The 23070-nt window shown below is 54.8% G+C and overlaps 3 protein-coding genes across 19 annotated transcripts in view; 2 read left to right on the top strand and 1 right to left on the bottom strand.

The window, feature by feature from the left end:
- Positions 1–6320, top strand: part of AIFM3 (apoptosis inducing factor mitochondria associated 3) — a 50379-nt gene extending 44059 nt beyond the window's left edge. The window contains exons 19-22 of one of the 5 annotated variants that reach the window (XM_051774155.1): positions 855–914; positions 3207–3311; positions 4499–4519; positions 5049–6320. In XM_051774155.1, coding sequence (XP_051630115.1) covers positions 855–914; positions 3207–3311; positions 4499–4519; positions 5049–5088 — 226 coding nt within the window. In that variant the 3' untranslated portion in view covers positions 5089–6320. The remainder of the gene's footprint in view (positions 1–854; positions 915–3206; positions 3312–4498; positions 4520–5048) is intronic. The other 4 variants (XM_051774156.1, XM_051774157.1, XM_051774158.1 and 1 more) reach the window with 4 other exon arrangements.
- LOC127464052 (P2X purinoceptor 6-like) lies at positions 907–22197 on the bottom strand. Of its 13 annotated transcripts, XM_051774168.1 has the most exons (12): positions 21767–22002; positions 21499–21643; positions 21224–21295; positions 19067–19142; positions 18550–18643; positions 18183–18263; positions 17329–17470; positions 17036–17145; positions 15676–15769; positions 13179–13244; positions 12371–12448; positions 11235–11637 (listed from the first exon to the last, which is right to left on the bottom strand). In XM_051774168.1, exons 1-12 carry the CDS (start codon positions 21889–21891, stop codon positions 11542–11544), a joined length of 1179 nt encoding a protein of 392 aa, XP_051630128.1. In that variant the 5' UTR covers positions 21892–22002; the 3' UTR covers positions 11235–11541. The 13 variants fall into 13 exon arrangements, 9 of the variants coding, with proteins under 9 accessions (XP_051630129.1, XP_051630128.1, XP_051630126.1 ...); XM_051774166.1 differs by lacking the exon at positions 19067–19142 and having other exon boundaries at positions 21767–22197; XM_051774167.1 differs by having other exon boundaries at positions 11531–12448.
- Positions 8916–11125, top strand: LOC127464061 (transmembrane protein 17B-like). Its single transcript, XM_051774179.1, has 4 exons — positions 8916–9086; positions 9377–9480; positions 9945–10058; positions 10470–11125. The coding sequence occupies exons 1-4, from the start codon at positions 8969–8971 to the stop codon at positions 10743–10745; spliced, it is 612 nt and encodes a 203-aa protein (XP_051630139.1). The 5' UTR covers positions 8916–8968; the 3' UTR covers positions 10746–11125.
- Positions 22198–23070: the final 873 nt, after the last annotated feature.

The following is a 23070-nucleotide window of genomic DNA, read 5'->3' as shown; positions in this document are numbered from 1 at the left end:
TATTCTTCTCTTGCCTTTGTCCCATCCAAATCTGAAAACAGTGGCCATAGAACCTCCTCACGACCGGAGCCAAAGGGGTTTTTCCAAGTGCTTTCTGATATTAAGGATGGGGAGAGGGAAATCAGGGAAGCAAAGGGCTGCCCAGCTCAGCCATCAGACTACTCGGCAGCAGCACCCAGGCAGGGATCAAGAGGGAGCCCGGGACAGGAGCCAGCTGTGGCTCTGCAGAGATCATCTCACTGCCCCTCTGTTCCCTCCCCAATGGCTCTCATGCCTTCCCTCCCTGAGGGTGCCACATTGCTCCAGAATGGAGCCTGGCAGTTGGATGTGTCCCTCGGGCTTGGAGAGGCACAGGGCTCAGTGTATCACTCCATGGGTCCCCGATTCTCACCCTCCTCCTCCTGGTGCCTGAACATGTCAGGTAAACACCTGCTGCAGGGGTTGGGGCTCTAGCTGGCACCCGGGGCCCTTGGACACAGCTCAGAGTGTGCTGGCACCTTGGCCAAAATTGCATAAAGGAGCGTGTTTGTGCCAAGGCACCACCTGTGCTGGGGAGAGCTGCTGTGGGGACGTTCCCCTCCTGCAGCCTTTCCATACCAGAGCATTTAGCTCTTTATCCACACCCTAATTAGAAAGGAAAGGTCAGGTTGCTTTAGTTCGACATCTGAGGGACCTGTTCAAAGGGAACGCCTTGAGCAAGGTGCGGAATCCCTGCTCTGTGCCCCATGCTCTGTGTGCTGCGGTGGCTGCGGGGGGCAGGGACTGCCTAGGTCTGCCCAGGCACACAGGGCAGCTGGACCCAGTGGTCAGCAGTGGGGGTCCGCCACTGAACACTGTGTTGTTCTGCTACCCAGGAGGGGCTCCCAGAGATGTCTTTTGGGTACCAGGATGGCATTCTGCGCTGAGAGCCGGAGGTACTGAGGAGCACCGTCTGGTGGGGGTCAGCCAATGTGTCCCCTGCAGCTTTGCTCAGCTGTCATCACAAGTGTCCCTGTTTGTGCTTCTGTGAGGGGCCACTGGAGCATTTTTTCCTCTTTCTTATTTGGTGGTGGTTCTTCTGGTTGGTGCTAATGCTTTTTGACTGAGGACAGTCTCAAACCTACTATTTCCTTCTGCTTTCTTCTGCTGTGCCCACCCTGTGGTTTGGACTCTTCTCCTGGTCCTCTCTGGCTGTTGTAGGAACTACTGGTGGTTCCCACTCCTGCAGCCTATCCTCAGCATTTGCTTTCACAATAAGGCTCTTTTTGCCCCAGAGTTTGAAGAGGAAAGCTGTCCATCTCTCACTGGTCAGAGCTGTGTAGAGGTCAGTGAAAGTCCCTGTACAGGACAGTGCTCTGCACATGTCCCCATGGGACACTGCCTTCACTGCAGCACTTCAACCAGAATAGACTGATGTCATCCCGCCCCTAAGACCTTGGAGACCAGGGAATTGTTGTGGCTGTCTTCTTCATGGTTCCCCACTTCTGTTGTGTTGAACCCTGCAAAAGAAGGGAAGACAATGTAGACACATCCACTGTGCTCCCTTTTCCCTCAGCTTTCACACCAAGACTTCTGATTGCTCCAAATCCCAGGTTCAGGAAGGGAAGTCTTGTTGCCTCTGAAGGCCTTTTGAAAAAGAGGGAGTCCTACAGGCTCCCCATCTGTCTGAGAAATGTTCAAAAGCCACCACTGATATGGAATGCTCTGGCTCACCAGGATCCCATGGGTTATTTTGTAAATGGAGCAGCTGCCCCATGTCTTGCTGACAGAAATGTTTGGGCTGTGTCCACCTTCCTGGCTGGTCATGTTGGGCACTGTCTGGGCTTGAGGCTGAGCTGGTGGGCAACTGGTGGAGTGTGTCCTCCTTTCAGTTCCCTTACGCACCTTAGTTATTCATTGCCTTGGAACAGCACATCTTCCCCTGGTTTTGATGGATAGGTCTCTCCAACCACTTTGTGTTTCCTAGGTGGGAGCTGGCTATGCTCAGGAAACTTGCTCTCCTTTATTTGCAGTGAACTTATTTAGGAATAGTGGATAGAGCCTTTCCCAAATCTTCGTTCCAAAGCCTAGCCATGATGATTTAAAAATAGGAGCCTTGTGAAAGCAATCTGTGATGGAACTGCCCCATGGTTTTGTGGACAGCTGCGAGAGATGGCTTTAACTCCCATGGCTGCACAGGGATGAATTGTCCTCTGAAACATGGCTTTTGCTCTCCTCTTCTTGGGAACTAGGCACACATCCCCCCACCCTGGCTGTCCTTTGCTCTGTTAATCACAGAACTCTTTGGCAGCAGATTGAAGAGCAGATATTGGTTTGATGGGTGCTTCTATGCTTCAGTTTACTCAACAGTATCTCCAGAGTTTAATATCTTACAACACACCTTCCCTGATCTCACGTTTTTTGTCCATTCAGTTATCTCTTCATAAATTGTCTCTTGGGCCAGTCTTTGAAGGTTTATGCTTGGGTTGACCTCGGCAAACCTCAAAGTAGAAGAACCTTTCTCATTTGCCTGTGACCTTTAGCCAAAGCTCTTCCAGCATTTTTATATTCTCTTCCTTCCACTTCATTGGTTTCCCACTCAACCTTTGGGGTTGTGTCGCGAGCCTGGTGGGGAACAGCCAGTTGGCCTGGACATCCCTATACATGAGGACTTCATCACTGGGGCTATGGGACCCTGGTGTTGGACACCTCTGTCCTGGTGCCTGTGGAGCGGCTCAGAGGTGGGCACTCTGCCCTCTTGGAGGTGGGAATCAGGAAGAGGATGTGGAGCATCCCAACCAAGTGTCCCACAGGGAAATCCTGACCACCTGCCTCTCCACTCCCTTGGCAGAAGGCAGCAGCACAGGGATCACAGCAACCACTGGGCATCCTTTCTGGTGTCCAGGTTTTTATCACCGTCAGATTCAACTTTGGTGGTGTTTTCCCACAGATGCCAGGGTGCCAGAGCTGCCTCTGTCCCCCAGGCACCCTCACAATGCTCACTATGCCAGCACATGAGCATTGGTGGGACCACTGAGGCCAGCCTACCGTGTCAGCTCTGAGCCCTCTCCTGACCTTTGTCCCATGCCACTAGCACAGTCCCTGTGGTGCTCATGCCTTGGGATCAGGCCTGGCTCTGGAGTGGGTGTTTCTCTTTGCTTCCCACTTCTCTCCAGCATGCTGGATTTTGGGTGATGGAGCCGTGGCCATCCAGGGTGCCCTAACTACTCTGCTCTGCCCGGCCCTAGGAGTGATGAGGTGGTGGCTGTGGCCAGCATGAACTACGACCCGATCGTCTCCAAGGTGGCTGAGGTCCTGGCTGCTGGCAGGACCATCCGGAAGCGCGATGTGGAGTAAGTAGACACGTAGCGGAAACTGGCAGTGCCAGGGCAGCAGCAAATCACAGCCAGGGGTGCAGGGCAGGGCCAAGCACCCAAAGGCAGCTCTTTCCTGCTGCTCCCTCTGTATATCCTTGCATCTCCCTTCCTGTTCTGCTTACTCCGTCCCCCTCAGTGCTGCCTCCCATCTTCCTCCAGCTTCCTCTGGCATCCTGCACATGTGGGGTTTGTCTTAAACACCAGGACCCAAATCCTTGCACGGATTGCATGGGAGGGGGATACTCACTGCCTTTGGACACTGGCACATCACCAAGGAAGCACTGCCTGATAATGGGGTGCCCCTGGGCACCCAGTCAGTCAAGGGCATCTACAGAGAGGGGCTGAGTGTGAAGCCTGTGCGCAACCCTCTATGCACAACCCAGCCCAGAGAGCTGGTGGTACCAGGATGCTGGCCTGTGGTGTCTCGGCCTCCAGTTCCTTGGAGTGGAGCTCATAGGCAGGAGGCATTTTTCTCATTCACTTTGTTTTTAAGACCTTGCAGAGGAAAAAGTATAGCCCTTTGTGCTGAGGGTGGGTGCTGGAAGGCAAATGCCAGGGAGGTGGTAACAGCTGGGAAGAAGACTTTAGAGTAGAAACCAAAGCTGCTGAGGGAATGTGGGTTCCTGTTTCAGGGATGTTTCCACATGTGGAATAAAAGCAGATCTTTTCAAAAGCTCAGGGAGAGGAGCACTCCCGGCCCCCAGGCAGGTCTGAACCAGCTCAGACTCCCTGGGCACCTCTGGGATGGGGAGAATGCCACACGTCCACCTAGTGGAGATAGGGTTCAGAAAATCACAGGATGGTTTGGATTGGAAAGAACCTTAAAGGCCATCCCATCCCACCCCCTGCCTTGGGCAGGGACACCTTTCACTAGACCAGGTTGCTCCAAGCCCTGTCCAGCCTGGCCTTAAACACTTGCAAGGATGGGGTAGCCACAGCTTCTCTGGGTAACCTGTGCCAAGACCTCACCGCCCTCACAGGGAAGGATTTCTTGTGCTGTAATCCCCAGTACGTCGGGAAGTGGTTGCTGGCTGGGAAGGAGGTGGTATCTCATGGGCATCCCAGGGGGGAGTGGAAGCAGGCTTGGGGGCCTGGAGGAAACCAGACCACCTAAACCTGAATGTCTTTTCTCTCTCTGTCTCCTACTGCTTTCACAACTTCAGACTGTTTGTCCGTCATGGCAAGTATGTTCGATTTGGGGTCCTGGGTGTGCTGGGTGTGGGGGGCTGGCAGGAGGGCCAGCCAGCCACCTGATTGGGCCATATCCCTAATTCCCATGTGGGACACTGATTACGTTGTGGGCATCCATGTTTTGCATCCCCCTCACAGGGGGGCGATGCTGCTGTGCTGGGTGGTAGGGCTGGAGGTGCCAGGAGCCACATCAGGCATAGATCTGCTGGGACTGGGCAGCTGCCTGTTGATTGGGACCATGCTTTGCTGGGGGTTTGGTGGCTTTCCATGAATTTTCAGCTGAATGCCAGGAGGGCTGGGTTTAAGTAAAAAAAAAAATGTTTTAGCTCTGTTTTACATGGAATTGAGGATCTGCACGGACTTTTTGGACAGTTTAATGACATGTGAATGAGGGCAGAGGAAGGGCACAGCGCAGCAGGGTGGGGGGATGGACACCAATGACCAATGTCTGGACTAGCACCAAGACAGCATCGAGAGCTGCATGTGCTGAGTAACACCCCATCTGGTTTTTCCCTCTTTTAGAACCGGAGACATGTCCTGGCTAACAGGGAAAGGCTCCTAATACTGCTGGTGGCTGTGCCGTCCTGATGCTGCACTTGCTGTGGGGAGACAGGACAGCAGCTCCACAACCCGGTGGGAAACCCATGGCTCAGCCATTTCCCTTTGAGACCTGGATGAACCCATGCCTGACACTGTGCACTGACCTTCCCAGGAGGACCTCCCATGGCACCTCTGCCCTGGTGCTTGCTGGGCTAGGGCTCTGTTATTGCAATTCCCGTGGGACTGGAAGAGCAGCCCTCAGAGACTGTGGGGTTTGGCTGTGGCAATGGGCATTGGTGCCACGTGGCTCCAGATGCTGCCATTGGGCTGAGGGTCTCCAGGCGGATCTGCTGCATGCATGTCCCTCACCTCTGTAAGCAGCATGAGGGCCTTTGGGTGCTCCTGTGCTTTCATGCATGATGCTCCTTCCCAAATTCTCTTCGCTCCCAGCACAGTTCTGATGTGCATCCCCACAGAGCCTGACATCTGCTCCCTCCTTGCTTGGCTGCAGGGTTTGCCATGGCTCTGCCTGTGCTCACCCACTCTAGGGGGCATCTGGGTGGGCCAGGAGGTGGGGGCACACCGGGGGGGTCTCTGTTCAGCCTGTGATTGTGTGGTCCAGGCTGGTCCTGCCCAGTCTCCCCCAGCAGAGGTGGGTCCCTGCCCATGCTGAGGGCTCTGGAGCTCATTGGTCCCATCCCAGCACCTGCAGCTCTTGGTCCATCCCCAGGGTGTGGAGCAGGAGTCCCTGGAGAGCTGGGAAAGCAGCTCAGCTGCAGCCTTGGACTAGGTGGCCACCCTTCCAACCAGCCTTGGGATGTCTCTCCTTGATGACATCATGGGATTGGTGCTGCTGCTGATGAGGCGTTACTTGAGGAAAAGTAGCCGGAGGAGCCGTCCATCGTCTGTCACTTGTCTGTCCTGTCGTCTAGTGACAAGGCTGCATTTCTCAGCCCACCATGCAAGTGCTCTGCTGTCCTGTTTCTTGCCCTTGCTGAAGAAGAGCTGTGTCTCCAGCTCGGGAGTGGACCTGGCCAGCCACAGCCCTGTGTCTGTCAGCCCAACAGAGTGGGAGGGTGAGGATCTCCTCAGAGAGTTTCCAGTGCTTTGTCCTGGGGGCGACTCCTTCCCCAGCAGTCAGTGTTTTACCCTGAGTCCAAAACAAGAGGATTTATATTTTTAATTTGATTAGCCCCCTATGAATTAAAGCAATACTATTCTTCGGATCTGGGTAATTTCTGATTCCTTCCAAGACCTTGGGTCAACTCTGCAGGTTCACCAGGGGATTCAAGTACCTCTTCTCTGGAGGCTTCCCACCTGTGTCCATCTCACCTGTTATTTATTTCCAGTCTTTCAGATCTTGGCTGGATAGAAATGTCACCAGTGTCCGTCACATCTCTGATTTGTCTCTCTGGTTTCACTGCAAGGCTTTTCCCAGGCGGAATGACCAGGGGGGAGGTAGGCAGGATGTGCAGGCTCCAGCACACAGCAATGAACAGGGACCATTGTGTGTCTGCTGGATCCACAAAAGATGGACATTTCCACTCTGCAGTGGTGTGGGATGGTGTTGAACCTGGGAGCCCTTGTCCAGTGCCTCGGCAAATGCTTCCTGGCGGTGAGCCTGTCCTGGAGCTGGGCAAGGCTGGGTTGTCTTCTCTGCCACCTCTCCAGGCACATCTTGCAACCTCTCATACCAGGACAGAAAGTTTCCATCTCTTCTTACAAAACTGCCCGTTCCCATGAGGAATGAGAATCCAGCTGGGGCACAGGCAGCTTGTTAGTGACCCCCAGCTGCATTGCCCCATCACAGTTACTTTCACCAGACTGCCGAGGTATCTTGGTTGCTCACTCTGCTTGCCTGTGCAGATGTGAGCTCTCCAGCAGCTCCTGCTCCTTAGATACTGGGCTGTGCCTGTTGCCCTGCCCATGTCTTGCCCTGTGTGCTGGCAGGACCCCTGGGTAGACATATGTTGGGCACAGCACGCCTGGGGCTTTGCCTCTACTCCACTCAGGTGAGAGCCCACCTGGAGTACTGCATCCAGCTCTGGGGTCCTCAGCAGAGGACGGACTTGGATCTGCTGGAGCAAGTCTAGAGGAGGCCATAGAGATGCTCTGAGGGCTGGAGCCCCTCTGCTCTGGAGCCAGGCTGGGAGAGCTGGGGGTATTCACCTGGAGAAGAGAAGGCTCCAGGGAGACCTTAGAGTCCCTTCCAGTGCCTAAAGGGGCTCCAAGAGAGCTAGAGAGGGACTTTGGACAACAGCCTGGAGTGACAGGATAAGGGGGAATGGCTTCCCACTGCCAGAAGGCAGGGTTAGATGGGATATTGGGAAGGAATTCTTCCCTGTGAGGGTGGGGAGGCCCTGGCCCAGGTTGGCCAGAGAAGCTGTGGCTGCTCCATCCCTGGAAGTGTCCAAGGCTGGGTTGGATGGGGCTTGGAGCAACCTGGTCTAGTGGAAGGTGTCCCTGCCCACGGCAGGGGGTGGAACAAGATGGTCTTAAAGGTCCCTTCCAACCCAAACAAGTCTGTGATTCTATGATCCGATGACTTCAGTCAGTCAGGCATTGGTCTACTACACTTTCAGCCCCGGATGGTTTGTTTTTGGCAGCATATGGCAGGGAGCTCTGCAGTTTCATTTTGGCTTTATCAAGCAGAAGAATCCTCTCTTTCTTTGGTTTCTTGTGTCCCTTGCCAGTGCCTGGCCCTCAAAGACCACATTTGCGGCATTCACTCCCACTATTTGAGGCAGCTTCTCTGATATGCCTTATGGGGTGGGTTGGAGGCTGAAGATCATGAAATGAGACCACATCTGTTGGGTAGGACTAACAGAGCGTGTCCAGAGAAGGGCAACCGAGCTGTGCAAGGGTCTGGAGCACAAGTCTGATGAGGAGTGGCTGAGAGAGCTGGGGGTGCTCAGCCCAGAGAAAAGGAGGCTCACAGGTGACCTTCTTGCTGTCTCCAGCTCCATGAAAGGAGAGTGGAGCCAGATGGTGGTCAGGTTCTGCTCCCCAATAACAACTGGCCAGGTGAGAGGAAATGGCCTCAGGTTGCACCAGGGGATGTTTAGGTTGGATATTAGGGAAAATTTCTTTATGGAAAGGGTTGTCCAGCCCTTTCACAGGCTGCCCAGGGCAGTGGTGGAGCCTCCATCCCTGGAAGTGTTAAAAAAATGTGTAGATGTTGGACTTGGGGACATGGTTTAGTGGGATACCTGGCAGTGCAGGGTTAATTGGTTGCACTTATTGGTCTTAGAGGACTTTTCTGACCTTAATGATTCTGTTATTTTAAATTTGAAGTCCCTGCAGTGCCATCTCCTTTCCCTGCCATTCATCTCTGGCTCAACCAACCCCTCACACACCATCCCCCACTGCCTGAGCCTGGATGGAGTCTTGGGACACTGAGCAGCGTGGAGGTCTACAAGGGCAGCCTGTTAGCAGGGGAGATCACGGGCATGGGTAAATGCTCCATGAGCCTGGAGGCCTCGAAGAAGCATTACAGGTGAAGAGCATCATTCTTTTGTGTGGCATCCTCCTCTGTCAGGGGGCTTTGAGCAGTAATTACGCTGATATAGCCTGGCTGGGAGAGGGTGCAGTTGCTTAGTTTACCACTGTGTCCCAGTCATGGTGATGGTTACAACCTGCTGCTCACCCCCTAAAGGTACTGTGGAGGGGAGATGCTTTTGACTTGCGACTCCTTTGCAACTCCACCCTGTGACTGCCATGTAGGCTTGATGTTCCAAGGTGGCAGTTCTTCCCCACAACCCCCTCCCAGCTCAGTAGCCCTGTTCCCAGCGAGCCAATGGCCGGGTGGCCCCGCGCATTAGCCTGACCTGCCATCCCACTGATTCCCTCCTGGCTAATCCTGGCTGAGCCGGGCTGGGGCGAGCAGGGCTCAGCTGTCAGCCATGGCCGCGCACACCCCGCTGCCCCCCAACCTGCGCCGGGGCTTGGTGGCGTTCAGCGGCTCCCTCTTCATCACCAATAAGACACAGGATAGCGGCACTGCCCACATCTACCAGCCAGGTATGGGCAGTGGGGCTCTGCGGAGGGGGATTTGGGGAGGGGGTTATCACCATGAGCGTGCTCAGCACATCACCAAAGCACCTGGGTGCCTCAGAGCCAGGAGCACCCAAAGGGTCTCTGTACCTCCCCCACCAAGGAGGGGAGCAAAAATAAGAACATTTGCTGCAAAGAGCTGTTTGTGGTACCCAAGGGCTATTGCTCCATTCCATGAGCTGCAAGTGGGGGTCCCTCTGAATAGGGGGACACCAGAGTTGCTGAGCAGCCTGCCCACCCCTGCCCATCCTGCCTAGCCCACGAGGTGCTGGCCAGCCTGCCCCTCCAGGTGATGCTCTACTTCAACGTCTACTACTTCCCCGTCTGGTGCCTGGCTGAGGGAATGATGCTGCAGCTGAAGGTACTGTCCCATGGGGCACATGGGGAGGGGGGAGTTGCTCCTGCCCAGCCTCCCTTGTCATAGGGGAGAAACAGTGAACAGGGGACAGGGGAGCCTCTTCAGAATTAATGGGTCTCCAAAATGCCCTGACCCCCATGAGACGAGATGGCTCATCTCTGGCTGCCAGAAATGGAAATCATGAACTTTCCAGGCAGGAAAGGTTAAACTGGGAGAGAAAAGTGGGCAGAGCTGAGCACCAGCCTGGTGGAAGCTGGCAGAGAATGGAGCACTGGGTATGGGGAGGAGGGCCCAGGCACTGGGCATGGGGTGCAGGGGACAGGGCAAATGGGATGAGAGAAGGGCACAGGTATCTGGGAATTGAGCGCAGGGAATGGTGCACAGGGGATGGGAAACTGGGCATGGACAGCTGGACTGGGATGCAGGGGCTGGAGCTGACTGGGACAAGGCTGTGCTCCCATTTACAGTACCACCTCCTGCCTTGGCACTACCAGTTCCTGCTGGTCACAGCCTTCCTCATTCTCTCGCTGGCTGAGGCCTCCCGACTCTACCTGGGCTACCTGGGCAATCTCCAGGAGAAGGTAAACACCACCTGCCCTGGCACACAAACCCCTTATACTCAGTGAGGGTCAGCCCAGCTGGGGGAGCTTGATGGCCCCTCACTTGGAACCCAAGTGCCCATCACTGCCCCTTCCTCCTGGAGTTCTGCCTGGAGTTGTCCCAGGAGGGAATGATGGGTGCAGGCAGGACCTGAAGGCAGGAGACAAAGGAGATCCACTCACCCTCCTGCTGTATCCTTCCTGTGGGTGCAACCCTCCAGCACTGGGTTTGACAGCATCTCACCACATCCGACCACAGCTCTGCGTGGCAAGGACGTCCCCGATACCTGGGTGCCAAGGCTGGCAGTGATGCAGGGAGCTCCTGGGTCACAGAGGGTCCCCCCACCCCACCGCTGCCTCCTTATCCCATCTCAGCAGGTTCTGCTCCTGCAGGTGCCTGAGCTGGCTGGGTTCCTGCTACTCTCCTTCCTGATCCAGCTGCCCCTCCTGCTCTTCCTGCTGACAGACAGCCAGGTCATTCACTTGCCACTGGAGATGCCCATGCACAGCCTGTTCCTGGCCTTCCTCCTCGCCGAGATTGTGGCTGCCTTCCTGGCGCTGAAGACCATGACCAAGCAGCTGGCGGCACAGTTCTACCTGCAGCATTTCCAGGAGGGCAGGAGGGGCCGGCCAGGGGGCACAGGGGGGCAGGCAGCTGAGGTGAGGTGATGCTGCAGGACCCCTCCAAACCATGTAGTCAGTCCCGGTAGGGAACATTAAATGGTGCTTGAACCCACAGATACTGTGTTTTTGAGCCTTGTGGAGTTCAGAGAGCAGTCCCTGGGCACGGACCTGGCCAAACCCTGCCCTGCACCAGGCTGATACAGCCCGAGGCAGGTGGGAATGAGGGATCAGCCCCTCTGAAACACTCCGGCTAGCCCCAGGCCTGTGCCTGTCCTTGCTGAGCATCAGCCCTGGCAGGAGGCAGGAACTGGGGGTGCAGAAGCCACTGCACCCCCCAGGAAGTACCAGCTCAGGGCTGGAGCCTTAAACTGGGCTCTTAAATCCTCTCTGAGCTTCCCAGGGATCTCCTGAGGATCTGGGCAGCTTACATGAAGCCATCCCAGCTGGAAGCATGCAGGGTGCTGCGAGGTGTGAGAGCAGCATCCCAAAACTTGACAGCCACTCGCAGGGCTTGAGACAGAGCAGAGCCACCTCCCACTTTTGGAACAGCTTTATTCCATTGCATCTCTGGTTTTCATGGGAAATCAAAGCCCACAGCCATCAGAATGTGGAGAAACATAAAGAGGTTTAAGCCTCTTTTGCCCAGCACAGCTCTGCTCCGGCACCAGTTATCAGTGCTGGTAGTGGCAGCTGGGATGGCTTTGTGTTCCAAGAGCCAAGAACTGCTGCTGCTGCCACTGCCAATGTTTCTCCAGGAAAGGCAGACCTTAACCCCAGCAGTGCACGCCTGGGCCAGGACTGGCCCACCTCCACCTGGGCCACAGCCATGCCCCCATCACGTCTACCTGGAAGTGGCTCTGGAGGGAAGGGTGCTTGTGGTGGAGCATTCCCGATGTCCATAAGCTGAGGCCTCGGGCTTACCTTTAGGGGGTTTTGCCTGAAAAATGAACAGGGGTAACAGTACAACAGGCACGGGGATGGCCCAGGTGGACCTGCACTGCTCTCCTTGGTCTCATGAGAACAGATTCACTCTCTAAGACTCCCACTCCGCTCCTGATTTGAGATCTGGCATGAGGAACATTCTCCACCAGCAGGATGGTGCAGCCCTGGGGCAGTTCACCAAGGAGCTGGTGGATCTCAGTCCTCAGAAGCTCCAAAGACTTGGCCAGACAAAGCTGGAGATGAACTGAGGCAGGGCTGGCAGCTCTCCTGCTCTGTGGGGGCCTCCCTGTGACTCACTGATTCACCAAGAAAGTGAATTCCCACAGCAGGAATCATGTGAGGCATGAAAATCTGTCACTGAACTGCAGCACAGGATGTGCTTTGAAGAACTGCCCTCTCTCTGCATGGAGTCCAGCCAGATTCCCTTTGGAAGAAGAATAAGTGTGGAGCTGGGTCACATTTCCAGGTAAGGTCCCCATGGGGACCCCTTGCTGTCCAACAGGAACTGAGGTTGTGATGCAGCTTTCCCTGAGTCTTGGTACCAGCTGCATCCCTCTCCCAGTTCAGACCAGCCATCAAGCCCAAAAGCTGGAGACTAAGAGCTGCTCCACCAGGATCTTCCCAGATCTTGTGAACTGAGTTTTAACCAAAGGGCAGAAAATCATAAAATTATTCACTCCAAAAACCTTCACTCCAACCTTCTCTCTCCCATGTGGTCCCACCCTTACCTCCTCGAACTTCTCCTTCCAATACAGGTCAGCCTTTGCATCCAGGTAGAGCAGAACTAGGTCACAGACCACTGTAGCCTGGAGACAGACAGATGTTGAAGACTGTACGCAGGGAAACTTCCCGCTGGAATGTCTAGCCCTCCACCCTGGCTCCCACTGAGCCCCGCAGCTGGCTGTGGGCCAGTGCTGAGGGCAGCGAGCCAGCCCTGCCTCCGGCCAGGTCACCTGCCAACTCCAATGGCTCCTCTCTGACCCAACAGGCTCCCATGAGCTGCACAGGAGGTCAGACAGGATCACCTGGGCTGCAATGGAAGGACACAGGGAGTGCTCTTCCAGTGCCCTCACAGCTGTGTATGGACTGGGATGAGCATGTTAGGGACGAAAGAGGGGGCAGGTGGGGGACCTCAGGCTCCCTTCCAGTTACCTGCTGGAAGGGATGAGCCATATAAGGGCTCTATGAGGAGCTGCCCCATCTGGTGACAGGACACCAGGTCACTTTAGAGTCAGGGGAGAAGCAGAGAGAGGAGCTGCTCTTCCCTGCCAGCAGCATCCCAGCGATGCTCCTTCCCAGGGCCCACACAAACACCCGGCCTCCGCGAGACATGACCCTGACAGCGCTCAGGATCCCAGTGCTGTCATTACTGCTAATGGTCACAGGGAAACAGGAGCTGACACCCTGCCAGACCATCTCCTGTTCACGCTGACTGGCACCCAGGAAGCCTTGTGCCCAGGCAGGCAGGGAAACAACTGATGAGTGGCAAATCCCAAGCCATGGACTGAAGGAAAAGAGCGTATCTGGAGTACTCACAGCACCAAAGAAGGCAATGCTTGTGCCAAAGCTCACGGCAGTAGGAATGATGCTGAACTTCCCAGCCTGGTGAGAAATAGTGGAGGGAAGACAGTGGGTAGAGAGTGATGAGAGGGGTGTGGGCTGTGGGGCAGTGTGCTTAAAGTTGTGTAACATGGAGTCTTTATATGATAAAGAAATGGAGTCTGCTCCCTGATCAGATGGTAATCAAAGAGGCTTTAATTCAAACTCAGCGCCCTTTTTATCCCTTAAAACCATGTGACCTTGTGACCAATGGGGTTGTCTATTTCGGTGCATGTCCCCTGGGCTTCCCTGCCCTTGGTGCGTCCCCTGCACTCCTGGACATGCCTCCTACAAAGTTGGGGTGTGCAGGAGGGATCCAGGAACATTTCTCCATGCCCAGCTCTAGGAATTGCTGTTGCACTGACTCCAAGCCCCTTTGGCTGTCAAAGAAGGAACTGACAGCTGGTGACCTGGTGGCAGCAGAAGTTACTGTGACCCACCTGCTCCCCCAGGCATGGCAGGAGCCTCCCTCTTGCTGCAGCTGCCACCCATGGAACCATATCCCAGCAAACATGGCCCTGATGCGATGTGTCCCTCTCTGCTCAAATGAGTCTGGTGGTCTGTGGGGGGAAGAGATTTTGGGGTTACAGTCTCTCTCCCAGCTTTCTCTCCTGCTGCTGGACCTGCCCTCACTACCCAGAAGTGGTGCATCCTGTCCTATGATGTGTGCTTGTCCTAGTTAGGACAGCTGAGACCAGTTCATCATGGTATGGGTGTAACCCACAACTGTGTATTCTATAGCCTTCCATGCCATTTCCCAGAAATTGTTAGCAGTAGAGGCCTGTGAGACAGGAAGATGTTCCTGTCCTCATACCCTTTTATGGAATTCCCCGCTCTGAGGGAAGGACTGAGCATTCCTGCCTGAACTGGAGAATATATAAACTTGAAGTTTTGGAACCTTTTTACCACTCATGGGATCCAGAGGAAGACTGCAGCTCACCGCTCTCAACCAGACTGAGACCACCACCCTCAACTGGACTGCAATCACCACTTTGACCAGACTGCAACAGCTCTCCCACCAGCAGGTTTTCCCCTCACTTTTCCTTTGGACTCAGGGGGCCCAAAGAACACCACTCTGTTCATTGCCCCAATGTGCTGGGTTATACATTTGGGTTTTGTGAGTTAAAACCAATTGTTTGTCTGTATAATTGTACTTATTGTATTATTTTATTAAATTGTTATTCTGACTTATAGTCTCTCTTTTGAGTTGAGTTCATTTCCCCTGCTGGTTTACCTTTAAACCAGCACAGTGCTTCACCTTCTTCAGGTGCAAAGGGCGCTGCTGAGCATGACAGTCCAGCTGTGGACATCTCTCAGGGTGCCAAGAGCTCTCAGTACAGACTCCTTCTTGCACAGCTGAGCACACAGAGTAGTGTCAGCGATCACAGAATCATGGAATGGTTTGGGTTGGAAGGGGCCTTAAAGATCATCTCATTCCACCCCTCTACCATGGACACAGATACCTTTCACTAGACCAGGTTGCTCCAAGCTCTGTCCAGCCGGGCCTTGGACACTTTCAGGGATGGGGCAGCCACAGCTTCTCTGGCCAACCTGGGCCAGGGCCTCCCCACCCTCACAGGGAAGAATTCCTTCCCAATATCCCATCTAACCCTGCCCTCTGGCAGTGGGAAGCCATTCCTCCTGATCCTGTCACTCCAGGCTGTTGTCCAAAGTCCCTCTCTAGCTCTCTTGGAGCCCCTTTAGGCACTGGAAGGGACTCTAAGGTCTCCCTGGAGCCTTCTCTTCTCCAGGTGAATACCCCCAGCTCTCCCAGCCTGGCTCCAGAGCAGAGGGGCTCCAGCCCCAGAACATCTCTGTGGCCTCCTCTGGACTTGTTCCAGCAGCTCCACGTTCTTGTTATGTTAGGGACCGCAGAGCTGGAAGCAGCTCTACAGGTGGAGTCTCACCTGAGCAGGGCATAGGGGCAGAATCCTCCTCTCATCTACTGCCCATGCTGTGGGAGGAGCCCAGGACACTGGAGGTTTCAGGGCTCTCAGCTCACATGGCTGGGCCATGTCTAGCCATGATCATGCCCACACCTTTTGTCCCTGAGGGTACAATTAATCAAAAGGGGATTAATTGTCCAGGTTCAGAAGAGTTCAGGTTGTCCTTTGGCAGGGTGCTTCCCCCTCAAGACCCTCAGAGATGCCCATAGTCCCAGACCAGCTCACCTTGCCTACACAACATTTCACAGCCCCTGTGTCAGACCCTCAGGGAGGGAAGCCTCCCTGCTCAGGGAATAACCAAGAGGTTTTTCTTTAAATGAAAGAGATAATTTTCTCCCACTCTACTTGGAAAACTCTGGGAAGAGGTGAAGAGCTCACCAGGATGAAGCAACAGCAGCAGGAAGCCACAGGGGTGGTTGCAGGAGAGCAGCGGGGAGTGGTGCGAGCAGTCAGCCCTGGGGGCTGCCGGGGCTGCGCAGGATGTGTACCTGGCCGTGCACGGAGATGTCGAAGCGGAGGCCGTAAAGCTTCAGCAGGTTCCGGTAGAGCTGCCGCTGGGAGCCCCAGTAGTAAGAGGCAGTTCTGTGGGAGACATTGGACACACCTCAGAAAGCAGTGAGGGAAGTGGGCTGCCAGTGCCAAAGAATTGCTGGGGCTACCGTGTACCTCTGCACACCTGGTGTCCTCCAGGTTGGGACCTGGGTGATACACGTGTTGCCAGGACTCACTGGCTGGCATCAGCAGTGGGGCATCTGCATCCCCTCAGCACCCAGTCTGGGAAAACACAGCTCCCAGTGCACCCAGTTCAGGTGTGGACAGCCAGAGAACCCTGCCTCAGGGAAGTAATGCCATGCATAGCTCCAAACACAGCAGATCTGCCACAGCATCCTGGTACTAACAGGCCCTACCCTGATTTACCATTTCCTATCGTCTTGGAATCACAGAACCATTCAGGTTGAAAAGCCCTCTAAGATCATCAAGTCCAACCCTTAACCCAGCACCACCATGTTCTCCACTAACCCACATCCCCAAGTGCCACAACTACACAGCCTTTAAATCCCTCCAGGGATGGCGAATCCACCACCACCCTGGGCAGCCTCTGCCGGGCTGGACAGCCCTTTTTGTGAAGAAATTTTCCCAAATACCCAATCTAAATCTCCTTTAGTACAACTTGAGGCTGTTTCCTCTCATCCTGTCTACTGTTACTTGGGAGCAGAGCCCAACCCTCACCTGGCTCCACCCTCCCATCAGAGAGTTGTAGAGAGTGAGAATGTCCCCCCTGAGCCTCCTTTTCTCCAGGCTGAGCCCCTTCAGCTCCCTCAGCCGCTCCTGATCAGACTTGTGCTCCAGACCTTTCCACAGCTCTCCTGCCCACCTCTGGACATGCTCCAGCCCCTCAATGTCTTTCTTGGCAGGAGGAGAGTCACTGCCCTGGTCCTGCTGCCACACCATTGCTGGTACAGTCCAGGTGTCCTTGGCCTTACCAACCTGGGCTCACATTCACCTCCAGGTCCTTTTCTGCCTGCAGCTTTCCAGCCACTCTGCCCCCAGCCTGTAGCATTCCATGGCGCTGTTGTTGCCCAAATGCAGGACCCGGTACTTGGCCTTGTTGAACCTCACACCACTGGCCTCACCCCATGGATCCAGCTTGTCCAGATCCCTCTGCAGAGCCTCCTGCCCTCCAGCATACCAACACTCCCACCCAGACTGGTGAACCAAGTGAAGGTGAGTTTGCAAATGACATCTGCAAAATGTGCCCCATCAGAGCACCCATCAGAACTGAGATCTCAAATGACTGCAGTGTGCTCATCCCACAGCCCCATGTGGCCACTGTCCCAGCATCCTCACCTGAAATTGTACCTTGTGTCCTGCAGGCTGAAGAAATACTGTGGCTGGCACTGGGCAGCAGGGTGGTCCAGGTCGCAGTCCCACTTGATGAGAACTCCAATGCTCCCCCCCTGAAAAACACATTTTACTCCAGGAGAAGCATGGGATCAGAAACTGGCTGAGTTCTTTACTGTTCAGACATTCCTAGATCATACATTCCCTTAGCATTTCAGAGTCAGTCCTGTCCTCTGCCTCTTGCTCACATCCTTGGGGAATTTTGAGTCATCTTCCATACTTCTATAAAAACCAAGTACCAGCAGTGCGAGGTCTCCGAAGTGCTCTCCAGCTGCCTCCACCATGTTACGTACACGGAACACAGGACAGGAGGGATTGAAGACTGGATCATATGTGCAGCTCTTGAAATAGCTGGGGTCACTGGTTTGTAAAGTGTTGCACCTGAGACAGCAGGGGCGGGGGGACAGAGTGTGGGAGGTCATAGAGCCTGTCTGTGGGACTGAAAAGGGGACCCTCCTGCTGGAGTGGGCCCCCCAGTGCTCTCAGTGAGGGGAAAGTCATTGCCTTGCCTAAAGCCTCAGATGGAGAGAGGGTGGAGTAAAACCATCCCAGAGGAATCACAGAGAGTATTCATCTTTCATAGCATCTGCCATAGCCTTCCCCTGTACCTCCCTGTGTTTCTTCTTTCTCCCCCAGCACCCAGCTCCCACCCAGCTCGACTCAGTGCTCCAGGGGTGACAGCAGGGACAGTTCAGCTGCCCCACACTGCATCTTCTGCCAGGGTAAGGCAGCACAGTCAGCATGCCTGGGGTTGCGAGGCCAGTGCAGCCCTTTACCTGGCTTCTGTGAAACCACTTTGCAAGGACTAAGGCAAAAATATTAGTCTCACTCCCTGGATGGCCTAGTCCAGCTTTCTGCAGTGCTCTACATGGGCATGACCAGTCCCTCTCTCTGAGGTGTCCCCATCCCACTGCTTTTACAGCTGCACACGTAGGGTGTTCACCTGAACATCCATCCTGCCTGTAACTGCCCAGCACCACCTGTCCTGGGTGGCACATGGCTTCACATAGCCTCAGGTGCTCAGCCCCACGACAGGTAGGCTCAGTGATGAGGCTGGACCGGGCTCAGGTTGGCTGGGAAGCACCGTACTTACTTGGAGAAGTTAAATTTGGTGAAGTGGACAGTGTTTTTTATAAAGAGAGTGAAATTCTCCGCCTCAGCCAGAAGAGGTTTCCTGGAAAACAACCACCAATGAACTCAAGTCTTGCACAGTGGCCAAGGCACAGCCCCATTCCCCAAGCTCCACAGCCTCATCCGCAATCCCAAAATTTTGGCCACAATGGACAGCTGCAAGAAACGCTCTTGCGTAAAGTTCTCTGACCTTAACTGACTGGGAGACTGATGTCAAAGGTCTCCCTGAACACAGTTGCCCTTGGGCGAGTCTCAGGGTCAGGCTCCTGGTTAGACAGAGGGAAGAAATCAAAGCTCCCAATACCTGCTATCCCCTTATCTGTGATTACCTGGGCAGGGTACTGTTCTCCACAGGACACCAGCCATAGATCTCACAGGTGGAACAGGTGGCATTGAACATCACACATTTCCCAGTTTTTATCCCTAAAAATGAGAGAATGTAAGATAGGCTGAGAGAGTTGGGGTTCATCAGCCTGGAGAAGAGAAGGCTCCAGGGAGACCTTAGAGCCTCTTCCAGTGCCTAAATGGGCTCCAAGAAAGCTGGAGAGGGACTTGGGACAACAGTCTGGAATGACAGGACAAGGGGGAATGGTTTCCCACTGCCATAGGGCAGGGTTAGATGGGATATTCTCCCCTGTGAGGGTGGTGAGGCCCTGGCACAGGCTGGCCAGAGCAGTTGTGGCTGCCCCATCTCTGGAAGTGTTCAAGGCCAGGTTGGACGGAGCTTGGAGCAACCTGGGCTAGTGTCCCTGCCATGGCAGGAGAGTGGGACTGGATGAGCTTTAAGTTCTCTTTCAACCCAAACCATTCTAGGATTTTATGTTTATTAAGCAAAACTCCCAGTACCATTGCCATGAACCACAGGGTTTCCCATGGGACAATCTGCATCTTCTGTGCACATCGCGTCAAGGACAGAGGGGCTCTGGGAGGGACAAGAGACAAGCGCTGTCATTGTGCTGTGCAGCCAGCTGAGGCCATGCTGTCACTCACCCCCATTGCTGTGCCTCTACTCCTGTTTCTCCAAGCACTTCCCAAACAGTTAAAGACCATTCACCACGTCCAGACCCTGGACAGCCTCCAGCCAATGAGGAGAGAGGCATGTCTGAGGGACAATCCTTCCCATCTGTCTCCATGCTATTGGGAGCACATGTCTCCTGCTCCTCAGAGGCAGAGGAATTCTCCAGAGCTAACTCAGACCTTTCAGCTGGAACTGGGAACCAGAATGAGGGCCTCAATGACTGAGCCCATTAAGCACCTTGTAAAGCACCACAACAAATGCCCTGGGGAAGAGCTTAGTAGACCTAAATCCAGCATAACACAAGTTTTACAAGAGACAGGGAAAGCTTCGCCCTCACTCTGGACCTACCTGGTTCCCAGGAGCGGTAAAAACCTCTTATTCAAACACAGAGAGATGATGGCAGGTGGGGGAATACCACTAACACCTTCTCCAGCTACCCCAGGCCATGGCAGGAGTCACTAGCCCATTAGAAACCCACCTCCCCAAGACCCAGGGGGCACAGAGGCTCAAATGCAGGCAGGGAACCCCCCTGTTATGGAGTCAGAAGAAGTGGGGGTCTGTCCAGGCCTTCCCAGGGCTGCCACAGGACAGCCTCAGCCTCTTGTTTAGGTGTGAAACCCACTAAGGTGAGCCAAGAGGAGCAGCACCTTTGGGCTGGGTGGGGGCTCACTGCCTAGGGGTATAGAGTCATTATGGGATGCAGGAGAACATTTGGGTATTGCACAGGTGTTTTAGGGGATGGGTTGTTTAGGGAAGGAAGAGAAGGCATGGAAAGGAGGGAACTAGGTGGACCGAAAAGGAACAAACATTGGAAAATAGAGGGATAAAAGGATGCAAGGAGTAACTGTGTGTACAGCTGCTAAAACAGCTCGGCTTGTGTTTGGTGCTGCTTCTGGCCCCAGACACACTGATCTGCCAGCACTGAATACTTTGGTCATCAAGAACAGTCAGAGAATATTCAGACTGCTCTAACTCCCCGCAAAGCCAAAAGCTGTCACTGCCAAATCTTCAAAGCTTTTCAAATATGAATGTCACCTACAGCCTCAAAGCCAGAACCTGAGGAGATCAGCATGGGGTGCAGGCTGGGACAGGCACCCACACACACTCCAGCACTGAAACGGGACGAAATCCTCTGCTCTGTGTCCTTGGCTTGCACACTGCAAAACTAGCACCGAGAGATGCCTGTGGCTGCCTGTGAGAGCCCTAAAATGCCCTACAGCACTTGTCTTCCTCCCTGTCAGGACTTCAGGGGTTGTCAGCATTTGAAAGATGGATCATTAGTGCCATTTTCCCTGACCCAAAACCAGGGTTGCTCCTCCTCTCCCACAGCATCTGGCCACAGCAGGAGCTGAAGGGACCATTAGGACAATCAGTGCTTGGCTCAGGCACAAGGTGCCAGGAGCGGCTCAGCTTAAAGGACATTTGCTCCCATCTACCAAGCCAGGTCCAGCCTGGGAGAGCTCAGTGGAGGGAGCTGGCCTGACCCCAGTCTTAAAGGGAAGACTTCTCTCAGAGAACATATACCACTAAGTGTTGGCTGGCTGGGAAACCACCTAGACCTTGTGTTTTGTTCCTCCTAAAAACAGGATGCTAAGATGGACATTAGTCCTGCAGCAAGGACTTATCAAGGAAACAAGACACAGGTATCCATGGACTGTGTGTCAAAGCATCCCCTCGTTCGAGGGCAGCAGAAAGCCTGGAATGGTCATACAGTGCCACCACCCAAGGAGCCCAGAGCTGGTGAGGCCCCAAGTGTCCTTTGTCCTGGTCACCACAAGCAGTTCTGGCCAGAGAGCATGGATATACACCTTGGCTCATGCAGGCATGACAGAGCAAGTGCAGATGAGCATGGAAGAGCTATGGAGCAGTGCGAATGAGGGGAATCAGGTTTGTTGGGAATATAAATCCATTTTCCCCTTTTATCTGGTCTTCCTCTGGGTTCCACCACCCCCTGGGGGCTGGGCTGGGGCAGCCCTGGCACTCACCTCGGGACAGGTGCCCTGGGCCTGCTGGGCTGTGGCAATGAAATTGGTCACCAGAAAAAGCACATTTTCTCCCTGGGAAGCAAGAAGGTACCATCAGTGAGGAGGGTGACACCAGGGTGGGTCCAGGGGATACCCTGTGACACTGTCACCGGGAGGAACAGGCAGTAATGGCCACGTTTGGGCTTTGGGAGGCCAATGGTACCGGCGGCGTTCCCTTGCCAAGGGGATTGACCTCCTATGTGCCCCCCCTGCCCCCGCCCGGGGCCCGGCCGTACCTGCGGGGGCCAGGTGAGATCCGCCGCGTCCCAGAGCCGCCGGCCCGCGGCCCCGGCGGGAGCCGCCCCCTTCACCTTGGTGACCACGGCGACACGCGGGGCCGCGTCGCGCTCCTGGTACCCCTTCCGCAGCAGCAGCACCCACCTGCGGGCGGGGGGGGCGGACGCTGAGGGACCCCCGGCCGCCCCCCGAGGGCAGGGGCGGGGGGGTCCCTACCCCAGCAGGAACCCCCGGCCGCCCCCCGAGGGCAGAGGCAGGCATCCCTACCCCAGCAGGTAGCCCAGCGCGCTCAGCTGCAGCAGCCGGTGCAGGAGCCCCACCCGCCGGTTCCGCGTCAGCGAGAACTTGGCCGTCTTGTAGTCGAGCAGGAGCCCGCAGCGCGAGCCCGGCATGGCGGCACGGAGGAGGAAAGGCGGACACGGAGCGGGGACAGAGGCCACGGGGTGCGGGGTTGGCGGACACCCGCGAGGGACTGAGGACTCGGCGGGTGGGGGGCACCCCGGCACTGCGGCCCGGCCCCGCCCCCGTTGCCATGGCAGCGGCGCGGCCCGGCCGGAGATGGCGGCGGGCGGAGCGGGCCGCAACGAGCTGGGCGGGCCGTCCCCTCCGTCACCCTGAGCCCGAACCACAGCCACACAGTCACTGAGGGAACTGGGCTGGAAGGAACCGTAAGGCCTATCCAGCCGCACCCCTGCCACAGGTAGGGACACCTTCCGCTAGACCAGGTTGTGTTTTATAATCACAAGGTCATGGCCATGCTTCTGTTTAACTGTAAATATTTTTGAAATTAGAATTCCCACTGACAGAGAGCAGGATTCTGGGAGTAATACAGGCTTCAATGTCAAGGTCAAGATTCAGAGCAGCTGTAAGTAAACTAAAGGGGCACTTTCTCCGGGTGTACTCACAGACTGCCGCATAGAAGTGATGCCCAGAGAGGTACATTGTGGGGCACAGTGGGCCACAACCTTTTCCATTTCCTCTGCATCATGAATAGTGACAGCAGAAGTATTTTTCATCATTTTTATGGGAAGATAAATTAATCCTTTAGCAACATAAATTAAACTATATCCAGTCTTTCCTAGCAAAGCTTGAAATTATTTTTGAAGGGGAATCTTGTACTTATGTACACCCTTGTCAGCCTGTGTTTGGGGACTCCCTTTGCTAGTGACTTTGACTATTTTTTTTCTTGTTGGTCTCAACCTTGTTACTGCATAGTGCTCTTTTCCTTTGGCTCCTGACTTTAAGCAGCTGTTATTTAACTCTACACCCGTGTGTTCATAGCACTCCTGTGTGGTGAGATGAAACTCAGCTACTGCTCCCTGGGCCTTTGTCAGCACTAGTGTCACCAGGCTCGCTTGTGCTGTGATGAACTCCCTATCCATTCCTCTGGACTCTCCACTTGTGCAGAACATGCCTAGGGAGGTCATGGCTCATCCCTCACCTTTCAGCCTTTAGGCTCCTCTCCTTTTTGCACCTTCCTGTCACAGACTTCACCTTCTCCATCTACGGCTGTCCTTGGGCAACCCCAGACGTGTATCTCCAAGAGGAAGATTCACAAATCTCCCTACTCC

The sequence above is a fragment of the Manacus candei genome, unplaced genomic scaffold (assembly GCF_025592945.1).
Source record: "Manacus candei isolate 608988 ecotype Guabito, Panama unplaced genomic scaffold, ASM2559294v1 h1tg000189l, whole genome shotgun sequence".
Taxonomy (NCBI): domain Eukaryota; kingdom Metazoa; phylum Chordata; class Aves; order Passeriformes; family Pipridae; genus Manacus; species Manacus candei.
The sequence above is the reverse complement of the archived record's forward strand: the minus strand, read 5'-3'. Positions and strand labels throughout refer to the sequence as shown.

Excerpts from the sequence above, each read along its gene's own strand:
- LOC127464061 (XM_051774179.1), top strand. The coding sequence starts at position 8,969 with ATGGCCGCGCACACCCCGCTGCCCCCCAACCTGCGCCGGGGCTTGGTG. Across the intron at positions 9,087-9,376 it reads TGCCCACATCTACCAGCCAG|CCCACGAGGTGCTGGCCAGC; the intron begins GTATGGGCAGTG and ends CATCCTGCCTAG. Across the intron at positions 9,481-9,944 it reads GAATGATGCTGCAGCTGAAG|TACCACCTCCTGCCTTGGCA; the intron begins GTACTGTCCCAT and ends TCCCATTTACAG.
- LOC127464052 (XM_051774162.1), bottom strand. The coding sequence starts at position 22,033 with ATGGCAACGGGGGCGGGGCCGGGCCGCAGTGCCGGGGTGCCCCCCACC. Across the intron at positions 18,644-21,223 it reads CCCAGGGCACCTGTCCCGAG|GGATAAAAACTGGGAAATGT; the intron begins GTGAGTGCCAGG and ends TCTCATTTTTAG. Across the intron at positions 17,471-18,182 it reads ACCAAATTTAACTTCTCCAA|GTGCAACACTTTACAAACCA; the intron begins GTAAGTACGGTG and ends CTGCTGTCTCAG.